The sequence below is a fragment of the Clytia hemisphaerica genome, unplaced genomic scaffold (assembly GCF_902728285.1).
Source record: "Clytia hemisphaerica strain Z4C2 unplaced genomic scaffold, Clytia hemisphaerica genome assembly, whole genome shotgun sequence".
NCBI lineage: Eukaryota > Metazoa > Cnidaria > Hydrozoa > Leptothecata > Clytiidae > Clytia > Clytia hemisphaerica.
Window position 1 is genome coordinate 386,482 of NW_027103621.1, and position 23,301 is coordinate 409,782.

The 23,301-nt window shown below is 37.4% G+C and overlaps 1 protein-coding gene across 1 annotated transcript; it reads right to left on the bottom strand.

The window, feature by feature from the left end:
* Positions 1–7,090: 7,090 nt before the first annotated feature.
* Positions 7,091–22,806, bottom strand: LOC136802381 (mucolipin-3-like). Its single transcript, XM_067059117.1, has 12 exons — positions 22,491–22,806; positions 21,512–21,673; positions 21,064–21,196; positions 17,282–17,375; positions 15,818–15,911; positions 14,468–14,570; positions 14,085–14,197; positions 13,290–13,439; positions 11,945–12,049; positions 10,239–10,361; positions 9,119–9,331; positions 7,091–7,458 (listed from the first exon to the last, which is right to left on the bottom strand). The coding sequence occupies exons 1-12, from the start codon at positions 22,752–22,754 to the stop codon at positions 7,273–7,275; spliced, it is 1,740 nt and encodes a 579-aa protein (XP_066915218.1). The 5' UTR covers positions 22,755–22,806; the 3' UTR covers positions 7,091–7,272.
* Between the last annotated feature and the right edge of the window lie 495 nt (positions 22,807–23,301).

Below are 23,301 nucleotides of genomic sequence, written 5' to 3' on the forward strand. Positions count from 1 at the left end.
GTTTTCAGAATGTCGAAGCAAATGAAGTTTAACTGAGCTCGATATATGGATAACGTCTTTTCTTCATTGATATTGTGTTAACTCGATCATATATCAATCTTTATTCATATCGATTTTTTACTGTGATTTCGATATTCTACTCGATTTTTTTTATTCGGTAAGTGTGTAAGTATATTAATTCGATTCTTTACTCGATTCTTTCGATTTTATTCGGAATTTTGTTTCTAAGAGTAACGATTGATTATTAGGTTTCACATAAAGGTCAATCGAGACTGAAAAAAGAGAGTTGTCTTCAGAATGTCAAAGCAAATGAAGTTTAACTGAGCTCGATGTATGGATAACCTCTTTTCTCCATTGATATTGTGTTAACTCGATCATATATCAATCTTTATTCATATCGATTTTTTGTTGTTATTTCGATATTTTACTCGATATTTTTCGATTCTTTGCTCGATTAACTCGACTTTACTGGGATTTTTAGTTGAGTCTCTAATGATTATGGATTAAGTTTCACATAAAGATCAATAGAGGCTGATAAAAGAGAGTTGTTTTCAGAATGTCGAAGCAAATGAAGTTTAATTGAGCTCGATATATGGATAACGTCTTTTCTTCATTGATATTGTGTTAACTCGATCTTAAATCAATCTTGATTATTTTCTCTGTTCCTATTCAAAATTTTCCCGATTCACTTTGATAAGCTTGTAGTAAATTCATCTAACTCTTTTCGATTCTTCGATCGTTTAATGTTTACTAGTTGGCACACGATGTTGCTTCAATGTTCATCTAACTAACGTTATATGGACGTTGTGAACGTTAGACTGACGTAAAAAAAAAAAACGTTGTGTGTCAGATGCGTTACTTATTATTTTCTTTCGATTCATTCGATTCATTCGCTTGATTCTTTGTTCAATTTTCTCGATTTTATTCGGGATGCAGGACGTTTCTGACAAATTTATCCCCCTGCGTTTTCGATTCGAGGAGATTCCACTGCATTTTTACCGATGATGTAAAGCCGAATGCAATTTCTTAAATATGGGTCATTTAAAGCGACTTTTTTCTAAATAGGGAGCGCAGCCCTCTTGATTTTTATAAAAACGCACTAGATTAGGAAGTAAAATTAAAAGCTTGATTTTAAGGAATGCGCACACGGAAATAGTGCTAGATTCACTATGCTCTCTAAAATACACCAAAAATGGCAAGGTTTTTTCTGATTGGTTGTTTAAGTAGATCATAGTTGGTTATCCTATACATAATTTTGCAAGTTGATTGAAGTTTGCAGACCGATATATTTTATATTACTATAGTGCGCCGTAGAAGGACACTTGAATTAACCCTTTAACGGCTGCGTCTTTTTACTTATCCGTGCTTAGAATTCCGCGGCTTTTTCATGAGTTATGCCAAAAAGACGGAAAATGAATTATCTCGTCAAAAGGTCGTTAAAGGGTTAAAGTACTGGTAGTGGATTACAGCGGGTTGACCCGGTTTCAAACAATAAAAAGCGCTAGATCTTCTTTGCTTACACAATAGTCATGTAGCGCCGTTTGTCATTAGGCATAATTGTAGCACTTTCAAAAAAACTCCGATCAAAATATTGTGGAAAGCTTGCTCCAGGGTTTATAAAGGTCAGTAGTGGGACCTCGTTTCCTGGAATTCTATTGACACTATCTAGCCCGTGGGGGGGGGGGGACAAAACATCCCCTTGTCAAACTTGTTTCCTGGAGGTTCAGTGACTTTGGTAATAACGTTGATACAGAACATGTATAGCATACCAAAGTTTTTTGGGCTACACCAAGCAGAAATTCGTATTTCGTATATGCCATATATGAAAAATTATAGGGCCGTGTAGGTCAGGTAGCTCAGTCATTAAAACATTTGCCCTACAATCCAAAGGCTGTAGATTTGATCCACAGTCACAGCAATTAGCGGTAGTAAGTTCCTTGGAGCTGAGGGTAGGTATGGCGCCACACCTCAGCATTTGACTTCCCAGGTTTTAACTTGGTTTAACTCAGGAAAAGAGATTTGATGCTTTTGCTCCAACCTGAGCCACGCTAGATGAATTAATTACTTAGCGGTTTTCGGAAAATTTCAACTTTTTACCCCTGGAAAGATCGAAATTTGGTCAAATTTATCGCGCTAAGGGTCGTAAAATTTCCAAAAAATTTTTTCTCCAAAGTTTGTTTCCTTCTTTTTAGTCCCGGTAAGGGTCCAAAGGTCGAAAGTCGGGCGGCACCCCCTGTCAGCTCGCAACCCTAGTACCCCCCCCCCCCCGTGTTTTAAAGTTACCGAAATGCCGAACCTGTCTCCCCTTACTGACCTCTCAGATATACATCCCAAATCTGAATGGAAAAAAATCAAAGCGTCCCGCCAACATAAGGAGATTCACTTACACATCCAAGGCCTTTAGATAAACTAATACGTGCAATGCGTAAGTCAGTTAAACTAAGTTTGAAATTTCCGTTATAACATTGTTATAACAGACCCTCATATAAGAAAATAATTTTTTTCCCGGAAGTTCCACAAGTGATTATAATTATTGGGGTATTGTATTTATCAATGAGCTATTTACCGGATTAACTGAAATTTACATATGCTCTGAAGAAAGATAACTTTACTTTAGTTCGATACCGTGAAAATATACTGCACATATGATATAACCATTGAGTTTCAAGCCCGAAGGGCTAGAGGTCAATCTCCTTGGTAGGATTTGAAGCCAACAAATCCTACCAAAGTTGCGCGGCCTTGAGCGACCCGCCTGGTTTTTACACAAATGACAGACTGAAACTAAAATTGACCGCTTCATTTTGAAAAATATATCACTCGAAAACAAAGGAATTGCTAGATTCAATCCGTCATCAAAAATACGGCGCATGTTTTAAGGCTTCAATTTTTCTTGCCTGAGAAAGGTTAGAGATTGACCTCTAGCCCTTCGGGCTTGAAACTCAATGGATATAACTCCCAGTAAAATTTTTGCATGCATCGTATACGGAAATATACTTTTCCGCACCAAATAAGACGTGACCACAAGTGATTTGATTGCGTGTTGAATTGGTCTGATAAAGAAACTCTGTACATTATGTCGCAAAATTATGCGACGGGACCCGGTCCAGGAAAGTAGAGGTTTTCGCGCTGCAGTCCATACCAGTCTGTAAGCGCCTAACCATGGTTAATTCCTTGGTTTAACATGCGGCAGCCGGTTCCTGGAGATGATATGGCACCCCCGTTTCGCAATGTGAACTTGTTCGATCGTAGCTTGTTTATTTGAGATACCCATTGCTCTCAGCATAGCTGCTTGATTGTACGTGCATAATCAGTACCGCTGACGACCGGTGTATCTTCAAGTATATTGCTCGAAACTCACCGCAGGGGCTCCAAAAAGGTCGTGGTCGTGCGTCCTTTTTTGGACCTCTGGGGCAGCGATGCACTATGACCCGGACACTCTTTTTCGTGACACTCTGAAAATATGACAATTCAATGAAAATAGAAGAAACTTCAACAAAAATCTTTCTTTTTTAATGAAAATAGACTAAGAAACTTCAATTCTTTAAGTGACTTGGATATATTGTTGAGTTACTATAGGACACCTCCACCCCGACCTGCCAACCCACCGCATTTTATTTTACCTATATCATGGAAGGTATTAACTACTTGTGGTTTTGGCATTGTGTGACAAGGGAAATACCCAAGGCATATTGACATGCGCACTAAATTTCGGCTGTTAATGATTTTAATCCGCTGATATCCGCTCTGTTGTAAACCAACTGTGTTTAAAGAGCGGCATTGGCTGGGATTTGAGCCCAGGAGTAAATTTTACCCTTAATTTCGAATAACAGCGCCTCAGCTAACTGCGCTATCGGGTCACAATATAATATACTATACTTGATAGACAAATTCATCGCCGAAGCTTTAATAAACGTAAACAACGACAACACTACTAGGGGTTTTGAGCGTTCTTTGAATTTAGCTTTAGAGTGCCAGCACCCGAAGTTTAGTTAAGTTTAGAGTAATTCATCCATATGCTTACTTACTTACTTAAGCTAGGGTAAATTCATGGTGCATTCTTTTAATTATTTTTTAATATCACACGCATCAGAAAAGAGGCGCAGTTGTATAGTGGTTATCATCCTTGACTCCCGTCTGGGAGGCCCGAGTTCGATACCCACCGTATCTCTATGATTCGCTTAGCAAGTGAATATACATTCGACCGGGTCAACTCATAGGGTAATTGGGTACTGTTACTCTGTACAAGAGTGTGGGTAGACTAGACAAACATTGTGACGTGTCACGGCACTCATAAGGTTCGATTTCGCGTACGCTCTCCCAGTGTCGTTCGAGTTTCATGGTATACGCTATGGCTCGGCAGCTAGTGTCTGTCAATTCGCTGAGTCTATAAGCGCCTTGATTCCTACTCCTTCGTGGGGATCATTTTTTATCTATTTATCCGAAAGACTGGATGATTTTATTTGAATTTCATGGACACACGGCTGGGTGTGGTTTTATAAAGCTATGCGCCGGAAAAATGATATTTTAAGTCGTTTCTTTGTTGCACCTTGAGAGTTGATATTTGAAAATTTTCTAGATTTTAATAAACGGGGGGGAGGGGACCTAATTGCCGGGGGGGTTGGAAATTGTACTTCTGAAACCCAAAAATAAGGTAAAAATAGGCTAAAACTACGCTATTTAAAGCAAAATAAGGGACCTTCTCTTTGACAGCTGAAAATATTCTTCGAGATTAATAAACGGGGGGGTCCTAATAAGGTCCGGGGGGTTGGAAAATTTTCGAAAAATTAACAAGCGGGGGGGGCCCGTTTATTTGGAACCTAAGAGTAATTGAAAAGAAAACAACCAGAACATCTAAAAATTCCCATGTTTTGATCTTCACAATTCTTCCCTACCATTATTGTTATTTTTATTTGGATGCGTGGTCAAACACCCAAAGGAGATAATTAGATATTCTATTGTTATTTGCTTCGAAGAAGAAAAGTCAGGGAGATTTGCAAAGCAGCGTATGCGCCTTGCTGATCGCCTGCGCGGTCCACCTAAATATTTAAGCGAACACTTCAAGTCGGCTCGCGTAATTTCTTATACGCGCGCCACCATTCAGATCTCTGATTCGCTTGGACCAACCAATCAGAATATCCGCATAATCATCCTCAGATGAGAATGCAGACGATCTAGGTAAACCAGACCGTAAACATAAGAAATATCAAAATCAAAAAAAAGTTTACGGGCTGGATATCCAGGCTATGTTATTCACTGCAAATTTTGGAATTTTTTTCAAAAAATAAAGGTACCAATCTTTAGACAAATTGACTACGGATCGGCCTGATACCACTTAATCTTCATCTGGATAAATAAACGCTCATAAAATGCTGTTATCTAAAAAATATATGTGTGATTTGAAATGTGATATCTCACGTATGAAAAGTGCATGAAGGTTGCATGATACAAAATAAACAGATGAATGTTTATAGAACAATAATATCTAATTAAAAAATTCCTTCTGTGAGGCTGCCTATAGGAAAATACACTTTTACTAACCCAAATTTTGGAAAAATATACATCACGTGATCGATTTTGTCCCTAACCCTAACTATCAAACATATTTTGGAAAATTTGGAAAATTTTTAATTTTTTTTTTGGAATTTCAGGGTCACTTAAAAAAAACGAGTCCCACGTCGGGTTCATTTTTCGAACTTCAGCGGCACACCCCGTCGGTAGCTCAGATTCGAAAATCATTCCCGCTTAGTAAATTCTTGCTAAAGCAAGTCATTTGTGATGTAAGAGTAGAGTAATGTTTACAGCCTTGTAAACCATAAAATCCTTCCTCACTGAAAATATTATATATATGTCAATGATTTTTATTTCAAAAAGCTTGTTGGCATAGAATTGGTAAGTAAACGTGATTTTCGAGGCCGATTCGCTTCAAATTAAAACCAAACAAATCAGAGTGATGCAGCTAGCGACAAATAAGATACTTTCAAAATTACGTTTTTATAAAAACTTTCTATTTTGAAACACTGAAGATTATAAAAGATCTACAACAACTATACAAATGCATATAAAATTATGTTCAAAAATTTTTTACAATATTTTCTAATTAATTTATTACGATTAGGAAAATTAGCAAACACAATTTAATCGTGATGTCTATGCATTATACCTTCCTAGCTCACAGCTCACCTAGCTGTTTTGAAAAGAAAGAAAGCTACTGCCTTGTACTGTATATATGTTGGCTAAAAGTCCTTTAGCCATTTTTTCCCTTCGTGATAGAGGGGTTTCCGAGGTTTAAAAAATATATTTATGACGTATGTGACGTTGAGCGTTGGATAGATAAACTTTCTCATTCCCAGCCGGGGAAACACTCCTAGCCCGTTGCCAGGATTCTTCCACTGTTTTTTTTCTCTCGGATATACCGGCAATTCTTCTGCTCCTACAAATGCATACACAACACAAAACGGCTATGAGACCGAGCACCTACTACGCGAAATTAAGTCCCAATGGAAATTTGGAAGGGCCTCATCCGCGAAATATTTCTAAGCAAAACTCAAAATATGTCAAACAAATACTATTTGAATGTTTACTTGCATCAAAGAAGCGCCAAAAATGTGTATTTTAACAACCAAAATGTATGATTTGACAGTAAAAGTCACAAAATCGTGAAAATATTGCCACCCAATAGCGCCACCCGTGAAACTAAGTCCCCGCATAATTTTTGAATCTCGCGGATAGGCCCAACCACGAAATTTAATCCCCGCGAAAGTTTATCCCATTAAAGTAGCAAGTTAAACTACTTTGTACCATTGAGATTAAAGCCCGAAGAGCTAGAGTAGAATCTCTAACCTTTCTCAGGCAAGAAAAAGTGAAGCCTTAAAAAATGTGCCGTATTTTTGACAACAGATTGAATCTATTAATTCCTTTGGTTACGATTGATATTTTTTTCGAAATTTAGCGGTAAATTTTAGTTTCAATCTGTCATTTGTGTAAAAAAACAGGCGAGCCGCTCAAGGCCGCGCAACTTTGGTAGGATTTGTTGGCTTCAAATCCTACCAAAGAGATTGACTTCTAGCCTTCGGCCACTTCATTACTTTGTACCCAGAGTCTTGGTTTTTTTCCGTTGTAAAGTTTGAGAATGCTTAGCCATCTTACAGCAAAAAAAAAGATGCCATTTCACGGGAAATAATTCGGGGGAAAAGAAGTTTATCGACTTTTTCAATATCCCCCTGAAAAATCCGACAGACATTTACTATGTCTAAAACAAAGCTGATATAAATTTTAGAGAGATGGTATATACTGATTATTGATGCTCATATCTTCATCCCCACTACCTTCTCCTGGGCGGTTTCTATGGTGATGAAGGTGTTGTTTACACCCTCCATGGCGGTGTTGATGTTCCGCATTGGCGTACTCTTTCCCTTCCATAAAAAGTTCAATTCGTGTTTTTGGTGGATGGCCATAATCCTATGGGAGATATATTAAGCAGCCGTCAAAGTTTTTAGTCTGAGACTAAATGGACTTGAATTTCACTTAAATTCACAGTATCTTACTGTATTTATATTCACAGATTATACATAGGAAATTAGCACATGTTTTACAACTATGCAGAATTTCGAGATATAGCCCCTTCACTTATATTACCGAGTTTATGTATCGGAGGATATCGACGGCGACGGTAAGTGAAATCGATACAAAACAAAGTCGATAGTTGATGTACGGCTCTATATCGCCTTTGCTCACCTAAACAGACGACGGTATCTTGGTGTTTTTACCGTCGTCGAGCAAAGTGGACGGTGATTTTGGAGAAATGTCAGCTTTGCTTTATACCGTCCCCCTCGATTTATCTCGAATACATAAACTCGCTAATATTCATACATGGGGGTTGGAGGATAAAGTGTGGTGAAGTGAAAAATCTACAAAATTTACCCTGTCCCTTGCTTGCCGTCTGAGACGAAAAAATTTTCACGCTGCTGAAATCGAGACGGAAATGCCTCTTGTTAAACTCAGATGAGATGCAGTTTTTATAAGATACTTTAATAATTGGTCATGTTTGAAGTAATAAAAATGACGCGTTCTTTAGAAAAAGTAACAAAATTGTTTTATTACTGGTTAAAGACCAACCAAATCAAATAAGAGCTTGTAAAAACTCCAAACTTTGCAAAGGGTGAAATCCGCCTAAATTGGATGCTGATGATAACGCTTGTTAAAATTATTCAGTTGTTAATGTTGTTTTAAGTAAGGCGTAAGCAAGCAAGTTTTCTGAACCATTCAAAGAAATAAATAGTCGAAGAAAAATAGCTTTTATTGCAAAACAATCTAAGCTGCATTTTAGGGAGCTATGGCCAGTAAGTGAGGGCGCCAGCATCTGAAACCAGGGATTCCCAATTCAAACCGCTGCTCCTTCCAATGGTTCGTTCAGCCATAGTCATTATAAAAACACTGGTCTGGAAGGTTTTTGTCTCTTTTTATTGTTAAAAGAAGGAGTTTACGTACCAAAATCGATTTATTTTGCAAACTTTTTGATCATGTGATTAGAAAATAGACCAATCCCAAGAGGAGATTTTGGTAACGTGATAAAAAAGTATGCAAATCGCAACTTGTCTTTGGTTTGTAACAAAAGAAAATGGAACAAAAAGCTAAAACAATACACTGCTAGACCGGGGTTTTTTATAATGACTATGGTACAGTTCACAGATAGCCAAGTAAGCTGGCCGTAGTCCCCATGAAAACAATTGAAAGACTGTCTACAAGTCCTATATTACTGGGCTATCCACGTAAAATATCGACACTACTCCTATCCCTTAACAACAAGCCAAGTCTTGATGTTCAAATTTTCGGATCCAGTAAATAAGTAGTAAGTCTGCGACCGCAGTCGGAGGCGACCCTAAGGCCCCTCTTTCGATAGCAATCTACCCGAAGGTAGGGGAGGGCGCCACTCTTTCTCTCTGGATTGCTCCACTCACCCTTGATCCTTCTCTTAATTGCTGAGCATCAAGCAGAGAGGCATCAAGTACAATTTTGGGAATCTTTGGTATGACCCGGTTGGGGGTTGAACCCACAACCTTGCACACCGTAGCCGGGTGCTCTACCACTGCACTACGGTAGCTAGTAAAAATAAACGTACCTTAATTCTTTCATAAGTATCAGCAACAATACCAATAAACAGTGACAAAACCACATAGATGAACAACGAAATGAAGACGTACAGATAGACTTTGTTGAAATACCAAATCAAAGGATCAGAATCATCTTGTACGATGGAATGAAACGTTGTGTACATATCATCCCCATTCACCAATGCGAATAAACATTCGGAGGTTACGTACAGGTTGACGAACTGACGAAAGAAAAATGCAATTAAAAATGTACGAGTAAATCATGTGTAACCTGGAATTAGATAGTCATTTTTCTGCACACCACGCTGAAGCTCTAAAAAGAATTTGTGAAAACAAACTATCTGAGGAATAAGCTATTTGTAAGGACCGCGTCATCTAAAAGGACTGGGAATGACAACAAAGTTGCTTGATTGTGTTTGCAAATAGGACGCCGTTTTAGAAAAAAGTTCAATTCTCAACATCGCGACACATAAACAAGATTCTTGTTATGAAAATCCTCAGATTGTGCCTTCATAGGTTTACCGTGTGCGTAAGAAAATTAAGACCATCTGTTATCAGGTGACAAAATCATATGTTTAACATCAATTGATTTTCCCTGACATGTTTCAGACTCGGTCCGTTCTCAAGGGGATAATAAATCATGGATAGTTCTGACAGAACTTTATGAATAGATTTAGCAGGTAAAAAACAACTTTTCTGGGTTCAAGCCTAGATTGCTGATCGAGGTTAATACATGATTACTTAAAAATTGAAAGCCATTAATGTTTATTATGTCTCATCCTAGCTGGTATCATTTTAATGTCCAAAGGAGGAGTAATCGGGAGAAATCGGGAAATTCACCTTGAAATAATAAGGCGATCAATTCACAGAAAGTGAACCCACCATAATTCGGAATCAGTGAAACGGGGAAGTATAACCTTAAAACGATAAGGTCCAAAGACAATCCAGTCACAAAAGTGAACCCGATAAAAAATCGGAATCAATAAATCGGGGAAGCATAACCTTAAAACGATAAGATCTGAGGACAATCCAGTCACAAAAAGTGAATCCGATAAAAAATCCAAGGACGAACCAGTCACAAAATGAACCCGATAAAAAATCGGAATCAATGAATCAAGGAAGCCTTACCTTATAATGATACGGTCCAAGGACGATCCAGCCACAGATAGTAAACCCGATATAAATGAGGGACGAACAAATAATGAAGCGAATGATACTTGGAAAAGATGTCTTTAAAGTTACCAATAAGACCTGAAAGGAGATCAAATAAAGAAGAAAATGGATGTGTCCGGACAAAGGGCGTGTCCGAAAAACGCGTCATTTGATGAAAACCCGTAACAAAGTATTTCAAATCCTAAAGTGAAAGAAAATCTCATTCTTACTATTTACTTAAAATTGGGATTTCCCAGTCACATTTTTAATACTATGATTTTTGTCCACAAATAAACATCATACTCTTAGAAACTAAGCTAAGTGACAAAGCTTGCCCTGTATAAGGCCTCCGCAGCAACATAACCGACATGTATTTAAGGAGCGATGGCAAAGTGGTCAAAGGCATCAGTGCTACAAACCAGGAGATCGCGGTTTGAATCCCCACTCCTTCAAATGTTCCGTTCAGTTCATAGATAGCCGAGCCGGCTGGCCGTGGTCCCCGTGAAAACAATCGAAAGACTGTATAAAAGCCCTAGATTACTGGGATATCCACGTTAAATATCGACTCTATTTATTTGTGCCTTGTCTGTCTGAATCGATGAATCGATAGATATCCTTTATCATACTTATTCATCAAAACCTATTGCCGTACTACGCATGATATGGAGTCTGGTGCAATTGACTTGCTCTCTCTAAACGGTATAATAATGTCAGAGATTTGTATCGCCAGTTCTTTTCAAGATACCGTTCAATTACTAACCGGTATGCACTCTAGGTGCAAGCTAAAAATTTGAAAGTAGCGGCAGTAAGCACCGACGAGAGCAGCGACGATATGACGGTGTTGATAGGGATCCATATAATTTAATGGGAAGACATTTAACTCAACTCTCAACGCTTAATTAATAACTACTTGTGGTTTAAAAAAAGTAGTTACTTTTCTTTCCTGTGTACAACCCTGTCTCACAGCCCCAGTGAGACTTTTTCCTACAGCGGGGATAAAAATTTCGATTGAAATCTCAATGGGGATGAAATCAAAGTCAATTTCTCAGTGGGGCTGAAATTCTAATGTATTTTTCCCACCGGCGATGAAATTTTTGTCAAATTTCCAGTGGGGCAGGGGCCCCAGGCAGCGGGTCTGTGACACAGGGGTGTCTGTGTAGAAGACGTTGGTACAGGATAAGCTACATGTGGCAGTATACTCTCGGGTACCTAATAGCCGGGGGGGTTTGGAATAAGCAGGGGGGTTGGAAAAAATCTCAAAAATTAATAAGCGGGGGGGCGGGTTGGAATAAGAATGTCCTGGGTGGAAAATTTTCGAAAAATTAATTAGCGGGCCCCCCGGCTATTAAGTACCCGAGAGTAACTCCATATCTTCTTGTTCAAAATTTCCTACCTCGTTATTATAGAGACACTTTTAAAAAATTATACAGGTGTATTTATATTTTCATGTAGAACATATAGGGTTCAAACTTAAATAAACTTTGGACCTTCATTTTCTTTCAAAGAAATTCAGACAAAGTAAAAATAAGTAGAAAATAACGGACATAAAAAATTGGTTAAATACAAACTGACATTATCCCGTAACAATTATCATATTATCATATAACACCCATACCACTGTATTACACGGAATATAAAGGGACTCCAGTCTATACAGTAAGACGTGAAAAAATGATTCTTACATTGTATCCTTGCATGAACCCAAGATATCTGAGGATTCCAACCCAAGAGAAGAGAACAGCGATACCGAATGATAAACTACACGCATCATATAACTCTGGGTATTCCTGTAATGAGAGGAAAATTAGACGCGAAGTGATTACACTATATCATTATAAAAATATTAGTCCCTTTTTATGTTTTATCTTAATTTTATTTAGTATTTTCATATCACCATAATTATTATATCTTTTTTATAAGTAAGTCCAATTTTTGGGTCAGGCTTCCTTGGGTCAGCTTGGGTTGCTCATGTTCTGAAATATTTGCTTTGACCATCCCTAATATTATGCCATATTCATGCTTAGGTTAAAGTGGTAAACAAAATGGCAGCTTTCGAACGCATGAATCTGAATTTGTACCTGTTGTACCGATTGCAAATGTAATATTAAAGACCTAGGATAGGGCTCTCTCGCCATCGGAATTTCACTTAGAAGGACCACTCTTACAGACCCGATTAAAAGGAACGCGGTCTCGTTTTTACACGTTACCTGTGGCAACGAGGGCAAAAATGGCAAACGTGTAAGTTAAACAATACACAGGTTGCAAAATTATAGCAGTGAAGTCAAAACATGTGATTAATCAAAAAAATTCACGTGATTTAATTCCCATCAGAGGAATGTAACGAGACGGAGAAACAGCTTTTCTGATTACTCAAAGTTCAACGATCACTTCTATTGAAAATTCTAAAAACGTTGATTAGGTCATTAAATTAAAGTCCAGAAAAGACGGCTCGCCATACAAATCTGACGGCTTCTACATGATTTGACGATAAAAATGAAAATTCGTTTTTCCTTTTTTGCCGATTACTAGTTAATTTTTAATAACAAGAAGCAATATTTTTACCAATGTATAGCAAAAGAAATTTTTAACGCAATGATATCAAATTGGTTCTTGTAAAACTGTCAGAAGTCGAGTAAAATCAAGATGAAGTTATAATTTTCTCGAGCTCTAGCTTTCCATATCATGGTGCGGTCATTATGCGGTTATATCAGTAGAATCGCTAGGAAATTCTGAGCAAGAAGATATAGGTACCTTTTCGTATAGGAGAGGTGTACCCAAAATATAAGCCCTAAATTTGCGCATTATCAGACTTGGTTACTTGTTTTACAAATTACAGTTAATAACTTTATTAGTGTTGATAAATTCCAACCAATCAGAAATATAGGTCATGTAACAAACGCATAAAAATTTCGAGTAAAAGCGTGATTTGACTTCAGTCTTTAATCTTCCGACCCTTGTATTGGGCTCGTAACCATGTGTTATCGATAGGATCGTCTTAATAAGGCCTTACTGATCGAGCAAACTTACCAGCCAATCAAGTACGATTTTGATGGTTGATCCTGCGATGATACAAATATCAGATACAGCAATCAGCACTAACCAGAAATTTATGAAATTCAATTTATCAGTGAATGTAAATTTCTCGTGGCGATAATCTTTGAAAAAGAATTCTGCTGCCTGAAAAAGAGATAGAGAAAATTCAAATCAAGAGAGATTAATATTATTATTTTTACCCTATTTCATAGGATTCGTGATTTTAGTACATGATTTTTTTCTACGTCACTGAAGTAATCAACTTTTTATGGTGGAGCACTCTTTTGCGAATTGAAATGAAGAGGAGATCATGATTCTAAACCACTGTCTCATTCATAGATTTATAAAGCTCGAAGGGCTAGATGGCGTGCTTTGGCTGAAAAGTATGCCGTGGTTGGGTAGGAAATCCTACCTAGGTCACGTAACATTACAATAAAATTTCAGCGCTTGACCAATCAGAAGAATCGCAGGTTTTCGAAAACAATAGCAACAATATTTTTTGCGATATTCAAATTTTTTTGCCTGCGATGGATTAAAGTACGACATCTAGCCTTTCGGGCTTAATAAATCTATGGTCTCATTCCCTTCCAATAAAAAAGCATTCCTCGTTATAAAGAACAAAATCGTCACTTTAAGACCTCCCTATGGGAAACCCCGCAAAGCCTGCGATGCCTTCGGAACGAACGTAAACACAATATGAAGGAGCTAAAAGGAACCTATCTCGCAAAACCTGCAATGCCTTTGGAATGAACATAAGCACAAAATCAAGGAGATAAAAGGATTTCTCACCTTACAAAGCCTGTAATGCCTTCGGAACGAACGTAAACACAATATGAAGGAGATAATGCAAATCAAAATGACGACAATATCGAACAGAGTGGTATAATTCCACCAGCTTTGCTCTAAAAAAATATAAAAAAGAGGAATTGCGTCATAAATTATGTGATGTTCCAGGATGTTAAAATGTTCAAATGATTCCAGTTTTTTCCGAACGATATCAAAGACTTCAATACCACACGAAGGGATTGTTGTACCTACGAAATATTGGATGATCAAAAGTTAAGGGGGGGGGGGGGTACAGGTAAAGCCATCCCCCCCCTATTTCTGAACCAACCCCATTTTCTGAACCACCGGCTATTTCTGAACCGCCCCTAAAAGCCAAATATGAATACCTCTAATATGGAGACCAGTTGTGATTCGGCACTGATGGAAGTCGATTTCACTATCTAACGTGACTGCCATTTCACCATCCAAATCTGAATTGTCGTATAACACCTGAAACGAAAAACAATGATCAACATAGTCGAGTGTTGATTAGAACACCCCCTTCTCCCAGACCCGGTAGGATATTTTCAGCAAGTGAGGGTAAAAATAATGGACTGAAAATTGGGATCCGAAAATTGATGGGGACTGATATTCCCATATATTCCCTATATTCAGTGAAGACGGGGAAAATAGCGCAATTTATTTGCAGTGAGGATTGGTTTATTTAAAATTTTTCACTGGGGACAATATTTTGGCAAACTTATCCAGTGGGAAGAGGACCCACTGGGTGTATTAAGGGGGAGTATTAAATTATATTCAACTTCTGGTTGAGCTTTTGGATAATTTTTGATGACGATGGGTCAACTCCCCTAAATCGAGCCATCCAGCCTTAGCTCTAGTTTAGACGGCCGACTTTCTGTCCTGCCTATTCTAATTGTTAGAGTAGGCAAAAAGAGGGCACAAAGTTGGTTGTTAAAATCTTTGCTTGGAAAGGTTTGAAAGAAGACATTGCATTGACGTCAAAAGAGGGCTATGCATCACTTTAGACAGCGAACTAACTGCCCTCTTTAATTCATAATTAGAATAGGCAGGGCAAAAAGTGGGCCGTCTAAACTAGAGCTTACTCATGACCAAACCTGGTGACAGACTTTGGTCTTCATCTATCCGCACTTATTTCTCAACTTTCTTTAAAATCACTTACCGGTTTTCTCTACACTAAATTTGTATTTTTGTCGGTTATCAATTCTAAGATTCTAAGATTCTATGTCCATTTGTCGATTTTGCATTTTTTTCTTTTTAAATTTGTCATTTTTGCTCTAAAGGAGCGGGCCATTTTCCCATCGGAAGGAATGATATTCGGCCTTTGATATGCCGCATCCCCGGTTGGTGTAACTACCCTTGCACCAAAAGCTGAAAATATTTCGGTTGGACCCGCCAATATCCCCAAAATTGAGAAATGGGTTACCAGGCCTCCCGCTACAAATTTTTGACGCGGTCTTGCGAAATTCCATAATCTAAACCTTCCAGATGTTGATAATTTTCCCGACCTTCAGAGCTTTAGGATGTCGGATGAAAATTTCTGCATCTGAGTGCCAGATAACAAGCAGAGGGGGCGTAGCTGTGTGCTTTATTTTTATACCACGAAAAACGACGATTCCGAACAATCCTAAAAAACTGGGCATACTTCCACGGGAAATCTGTAAGCAGTTATCCCATCTAGTATGTAAAGGAATGTTATATCTGTGTTGAAGACTTACTGTAATATTGAATTGATAACAATCAGGCGAATTACTTCGGTGAAGAACTGTGTAGTTGACTTGAAATTCGAAAATCATCCGAAGTCTTGATATTCTGTAATGATAAGGGAAGTGAAAATGGGCCCATTGAGTATATCTCTATCTATTTGGTTTAGTTACAGCAAGCTATTTGGCCCACTCTCGCCACTGTGCTGACGCAATTATGCGTCCTGTCAGCAACCTTGAACTGACTACCCAATTCCCTTCACATGACATGGGTTGACCCGGGCGAAGTTTCGTTCACTTGTCAAGTGAACCACCGCGAGTGGGAATCGAACCTTGGTGTGCGATACAGGAGTCAAGGTTGATGATCACTATACAACGGCGCCTCAGGAAATTATTGTTTTAAATAAATCCAATCCGCTAAGCTCTCACACAAACACTAGATTGAAAGGAAAACCCATCGCCACATTTCGAAAATTACATTAAAGGAAGAAATTTTGGCGAGAAGAAAATTTGGCGGATTTGGTCCAAATTAAGTTCCCACCAAATTTAATATTTTTTCGTCATCCATCAAATTAAATTCCTGCCAAATTTAAGTTGTTCTATTTGTTCCTCCAAAATGTGTGCTATTTAAAACCTTTTTTTTTTTTATTTATTGATTCCAACAGATCCCACAGGGCTTCACTTTTTCTTGCTTGAGAGTAGTCGAAGTTCCGTAGTACAAAGGGAGACAATTCGGACACGATGTGAAAGGTCATGGGATTTTTCCTCAGCCGAGACATGAAAATTTATGGAACTCAGCTTAATGCTCAGCAATTAAAGAGAAGGGTCAAGGGTAAGTGGAATGAGCTGCATCATCCACTTCCTTCGGGCATAACAGTGTTGAAACTTTGCCTAATGTCAAACGGCGCTACATCATAAGTGTTCAAGAAAATGTGGATCTAGCGCTCACGATGCATTGTACCGTCATTGAGTAGTGCTGATAGTAGGGTACGACTTAAGACTCCGATCAAAAGGTTGTGATTGGTCGTGATTGAGAAACTATGCCTCCAGGTCTAGGGTTTATATAAAGCTCAGTACTGACAACGCAGAAGCTTCGATTAAAAGAAAGCAACCTCAGTGCACACTTTTTGAGATAATCAATCAACTACCTGGTTCCGTAACTGAGTAGCTGCATTGGCTACCTATGGTTCTGGGGGTAGGGTTTCTATTCATGATATGCACCACTGCAATGACTTCACGAAATTATGTAACTTTTCTGTTTTTGTTCCACCCAATACGTCACTTTTTCTATTGTTTAAGTGACGTATTGGGTAGAAAATTTTAAAAGTTCTCAGAAGACTCTCCAGTGGTGCATATCATGAATAGCAAGGCTCGTCTTACTTGTGGTGAAGCCAACACAGCGCAATCTGGTTGCCAAAGACCTGTGATTGGCCGACTTATTAGGACCTGTCACAAAACGCCGCTTTAAAAGACACTTACAATTCAAAATGTTTTGGTAGTCGATTATCTTCTTTGAATTCTTGCCATGTGATTTTCTCAACACTTTCCTTTGGTGGCTTCAAATGATAACAAGCTAGTTTGGAAAGAAGACAAAAGATCACAGTGCTAGACAGAAAAAAAACAATATTGTAAAGAAAGGTTAGAGGAATATACATTTTCAGTATTATTTCTCTTATTACTATTCATACCAGGTCTCACGAAGGGAAGCTTTCGATGGTATGATCTGAAGAGGGTATGAACTTGGAAAGGTCACCTTATAGGCTATGTAATTACGTACCTAAGCTCTAGTTTAGACGGTCAACTTTCTGCCCAGCCTATTCTAATTGATAGAGTAGGCGGAAAGTGGTCATAAAGTTGTTAATTAAAATCTTTGCTTGAAAACGATTAAAGAAAGTCATTGCATCGACGTCAAAAGAGGGCTATGCATTGACTCTATAGCCCACTTCACACTCGCTTTAATTCACAATAAACCAGCCGAGGCTGGAAGGTCAGCCAATAGAGCTTAGCTAGATAGCTTTAATAAGTGGGTTAACAGATGTAAGAGATGTACTGAAACAGAGTAGACTAAAAATTTTGAATAATGTACAAAATGTGAAACATTTCATAACTTGATTTTAAATTATTCAAAACAAGCCTGAGAGCAGGCCTCCAACCCCCCCCCCACGAGAAGATCAAAGTATACTTCTCTTTAGCATTGTAGCACTGTTTCTATGACATCGAACAATTTTAAGCTATAGTTCATTACTATAAAATAAAAGAGAAACATAGTGTAATTAAACTTTTTGTTAATTTCATTCCAGTCAGTTATGATACATTTTTTCTGTTGGATGTAGACAATATCCATATCTGACCAAAGTGTTATCTAGAAATAAATAAGAAAATTGCCAAAACGTCAGAACCAAAATAAAGATATCCATCAAATATACATCGAAACTGTACTTTTTGTTTTACTTGATAAAACTCCAATATATAACACTTTGAACTAACAAGCTACAAACTTTAAGTCATAAAGCGCAAACTCCAGAAAAACACAATTTGCATCAAAATCTTTGCAAAACGTAGTTCATATTTATAACATTTCAACAGGAACTGTATTTTGGTAGACTTGGTCAAATAACAGAAACCATTTGTCAGTTGTCTGCAAGGCCAATGAGGTACGTAAAAATGATGCTTCAGTCAAAGCCAAAATTTGGCAAGGTCAGAAAACATAATTTACATCCAGTAAATAAATTTTGTAGTTAGTACCGTCAAGTTACACAAATGCACACAACATCGGAAGACTTTGCGGTCGCAAAAATCGAAAGCAAAACTTAAATTCAACTATGCAGGGAAGCTCATTTTCCCCCCATGGGCTTTAAACCCCTTTGATTGGTCATGAATTGGGGCGATCGCTTCCGCCTTGGCGGAACCACGACCGTAACATAAATTCACAGGGCAGGAAGTAGCAAGTAATTTCAACTGGGAGTCCTCTCTGGTGCCAAGCAATGGCAGTTGTTTTTAAACTTAAACAATGTTAAATGAAGACCAGAGGGAGTTTTGTTATGACTGGGCAAGTTGTGACGAAAATGTGCATGTTGTGTAACTTGACGGTATAATTCATTAAATTCTAGAAACCATTTTTCATAACTTTCTGCAGTCCGCTTTCTGCAAGTCTGATAAGAGATATGTATCATTCCATTCCATCATTCAGTCAAAACGTGCGCCAAGGTTAGAAAAACACAATCTGCGTCGGAACTGCGTGAAAAATAGTTGATCAATTCAACAAGAACTGTATATTAATATTATATAATTGATCAATTCCAAGACCATTTGTCATAATTTTGCAAGTCCAATAATAGGAGATGTGATGTCATCATTTGGTTCCCGTCATCTGACCGACCCTGATTTACGGTCAGTAGGTAGAGTTGGAGAGTCGGAAAGCTTTTCCGCTGCTTTGCTGGATCTCCACTGTCGACCTCTGCACGCTCTGTGTTTACAAGTTTTCAAATCGAAGTAGCGAGCTGCATGCTAATGGAGAGTGAACCGAAAACCAGTTTATCCACGGTTTCTCAATTTCTTAATTCGGATCAGTCCACACGGATTCCCTTTCAACAAGATGTAGCTGCTTCTTAAAAGAAAAATATTTTCGACCAACCGACCGATCGAATGACCCCCACTTTTTAAAGTAGAAATAGACCTTTTCGCCTTTCCATCCGCCATCTTGAATTGTATGCAAAAATAGAGGAACGAAAAAGCCGTGGTTGGATTTAGTTGGAAAGTATGCAAAACATATGCAAGTTTACACAAAGATTAAAAAGAAAACAAAGCATCTTATAAATAAATATTTCATCATTTGAAATATAAAAGATGGAATTTCTCAATCCAAAAAGACTATTCCAGAACACAAAGCCTTTAGAAATTTGTTCTTAAGACATAGCATATTCTGTTTTCATGCCATTAGAACTTCACGAAGACGGAGTACACAATCAAACTTTCAAACACGCAAACCTGAAAAGCAGTAATATGACGTCCACATTATCATTGTTTTGATTTGATCATTTGGCGGCTCTATTCCCAGGAGATTATTTAACCGTCAGCCGAAAAGGATTATTTTTTACCTTCGATGATGATTTTTAGTTGATTTTGTCTACTGATTATTTTTAAAGTGCTTGTTCTAAGAGATGAGCGCATATAATTATTTTTAGTTCAGAGAAGCAAATTTAATTTCTTCTACAAGATTACACTTTATAATGCTCCTTAATCTGTATTTAATATTAATACTTCTTTTTGCATATGTTTTGCATACTTTCTAAGGGAATTTCACCACGGCAATTCGGCCACCATAATTTTTGCATACAATTCAATATGGCGGATGGAAAGGCGAAAAGGTCTATGACATCAAACACGTCCAAACCAAGTCCAAAAAAGAACGACTGCATCCAGTCTTTATCAAATTTAGACACGTGCTGTACTTTTGTAAACTTTATCAAATTCTAATAGCATTATAACACCATCAATCCCACCTAGAGGCAAACAAGAAAAATATGTTTTTATTGCAAAACTAATAAAAAGCAGCAATAAAAAGTATCAGAAAATTCAACATAAACAAAAACTTGAGCAAACGGCTTTAAACCTTCAAAAGATGTAGAAAAAGAATCCCCTTGATGAAAATCATGTGTTTGATTTGCCGAGTTAAAAAATAAATGACAGAAATTGAAGCTTGCAACAGATTTACACTGGAAATACTTTGGTACAACACTGACTTATCACATATCGCTTGAGCCGCCATCTTGAAACACCACATTATGATCTGTAAAAACAACGCACGCTAAAAGTACCCAAAAAGTTAACCCGATCGGAAGAAAGTTCAGAAATCGAAGTGAGATCGGGAAATAGGATTTTTTTTTGCCGTCTTATGATGATGGAAGAAGTAGAAGAAAATTTTACCTATTTGAATGCTCAGCTTAGGCTGACCAATTAGAACAGGCAAGGCAAAAAGTGGGCCGTCTAAACTAGAGCTTAGTCCCGTTAATTTTCGCGTGCCTTTTATTTCCGTGCAGAATAAGTGTCCATGAATTTCATGTTCTTTATGCCACCTTGACCTTCACCTATATAATATTTTCATCAAAAGCACTAAGCTCTACCTGAGAGTGTAAAAATTTTAAAGGGTGCCTAAAAATGAAAGGTGCAAAATTGATGGGATTAAGGTATTCAAAAAACAGCTAGATTATTATAAGATATATGACCTTGATTTATAAATTCTAACGGCTTAAAAAACTTACGATGAGCTTTAGACCAAGGGAATGTTCCATTGGGTTTGATTGTTTCTGCAATGACACTCTCCTCTACGCATAGCTTGATGCTTTGTATGGGTGTGTGGTAAGTTCCAATCATCAGTGATTGATATTGGTAATACTGTAATAAATAAATAACGTAGCTCGATATTCTCAAAAATATACTTTTTTTATACAAGAACAAACTATATAAGAACATAAGACTTCGATGGCCAAGATGTTAAGAACAAGTTAATAACATTTTAAGGCTTTGGGTACTCTAAAACACCTGATTTCTTAGGAAAATAGATATAAATATTCACAAAATGTGGAAAATAAAAACATATTAAGAACATTTTTCTAGGCTTAAAACTCAACAGGCAGGGGCAGGGGTCCTCCCAAGTCTGACCTGGTCTGACACAAAGGGGTGTTCTAAAGCTTACAATTTGACACTAACCTGTAACCAAGTATGATGCATATGTTGATAGACACTATCTTTCAGGAAAAGTTCTTGTCTCTCGTGTCCATCATAATGTAATAGAAAAAGCTGTCGAAAGGTTTCTATGTTGTCTGTACGAAATGTCACCAATTGAAATTCATCTGTTGCAAAAAATATAGCCTGAAATGTATCAATTAAAGAAAATAAGCACACAGACAAAGGATTTTGTTCATAATACATAAAAATACAGGTGGAATCTTATAAAACTCGATCCTCTATAACTCGAATGTCTAATGTTATTTTTCTTGTCCCCTTAGTTAAGAATACCTTATAAATCTTATTACTCCATATTTCAAAATTTTCTATAAAAAACTCAAAACAAGTTTGTGTATTTGTGGGTTTGAGTTAGTTTATCTGTAATGTTCCCGAATAGAGACTTAGACGCATGCGTAATTTTGCGTTCTTTTAAACCACATGTAGTTAATTCCCGTGACTAACAGAGAGGAATGAATCTGTAGGGGTGGCAGTCACTTTGCTCGGGTTTGGATAGCGAAATATGCCGTTCTTTGTTAGTTAGGGTTAGGGTTAGGGTTTGTCGTTTTTTTTTTGTCGCTTTTTAATAGTTATTTGTCGTTCTTTTTAGATGATCTGGAAACATTAGATGAACAGTCTCGTTTAAAAGTGAAAATTTTTAACTAAGTGTAACGAGATTAAAGTTGACTAGATTGATACTTTCCTTGGTTACATCATAAGCCAGAACAAAGGAAAAATACAACAAATTTATCCATTTCAAGATTTCCTAAATAGCATAAAAGTATTCCGAAATACAGTTGGGTCTCTTTAAACCTCATGACTCCAGAATTTCGAGAATTTCGAAATTGCCCTTTCATTTAAAAATGCCTAATAAACCAATCTCCATAACTCGAACAAATTTGTGTTTTCCGTGTGTGTTCGAGTTATAGAGACTCAACTGTACCAAATGTATTAAAACTTTTACCTGAACTGTCACCAAGATAATTTTGATAATTTGCAAAACCAATTTAGCTGGTTTCCTTTTCTTTTGTTTATATTTCTCATAGGGATTTTTGAAATACCATTGAAGTTTATTTCGAATTTCATTTTCACTTTCATCAGCACCAAAACTACCAGACAAACTAGTTGATTGGCCATATGTTGACATCTTTTGAGGTTGCTTGTCAATTAAGGGTGTTGTTATATCCATTGCACCATCGTGATCATCATCATCAGTGGTGAAGCTCATCTTGATTTTGAAATATGGAGATCTATTTGCTGAATATTTAATCTTATATTGTTTTTCTACAATTTAAATAATACATTTTGTTTTATACTTTTTGGAAAATAGCCTCAGTCATGTTTAGGCTGCATACATCACCTCTGATATGTTTTAATATAGAGGCTGTGTATTTTCTACAATGGGCTCTTCCAGAAAAAAATTGTACATGGGGGGTGGAGGATATTTTTTCCGGGGGAAGGGGTAGCAAAAAATCATCAAAATTTGCCTTCTCTGGGGGGTAAATTTGCTCTGTCCGGGGGGTCAGCAGATGCTTGTCCAGGGGGTAAAACCTATTGTCCGGGGGGCCAAAAGTCACCCTGTTAGGGGGGTAAATCACTAAAAATTGTTATATCCTCCACCCCCCATGTACAATTTTTTTCTGGAAGAGCCCAATTTAATATTTCTGTCCCAACTTACCCCCATCTTTTCTTTTTTTTGTCAGCATCCACAGAAGACGCTATCTAGTAAAAGCGAGGGGTAAAAATGATAAGCAATATCTTTTTGTAAGTTTTGC

Excerpts from the sequence above, each read along its gene's own strand:
- LOC136802381 (XM_067059117.1), bottom strand. The coding sequence starts at position 22,754 with ATGAGCTTCACCACTGATGATGATGATCACGATGGTGCAATGGATATA. Across the intron at positions 13,440-14,084 it reads GGCATTACAGGCTTTGTAAG|GCAGCAGAATTCTTTTTCAA; the intron begins GTGAGAAATCCT and ends TCTCTTTTTCAG. Across the intron at positions 12,050-13,289 it reads AAATCGTACTTGATTGGCTG|GAATACCCAGAGTTATATGA; the intron begins GTAAGTTTGCTC and ends CTCTCATTACAG.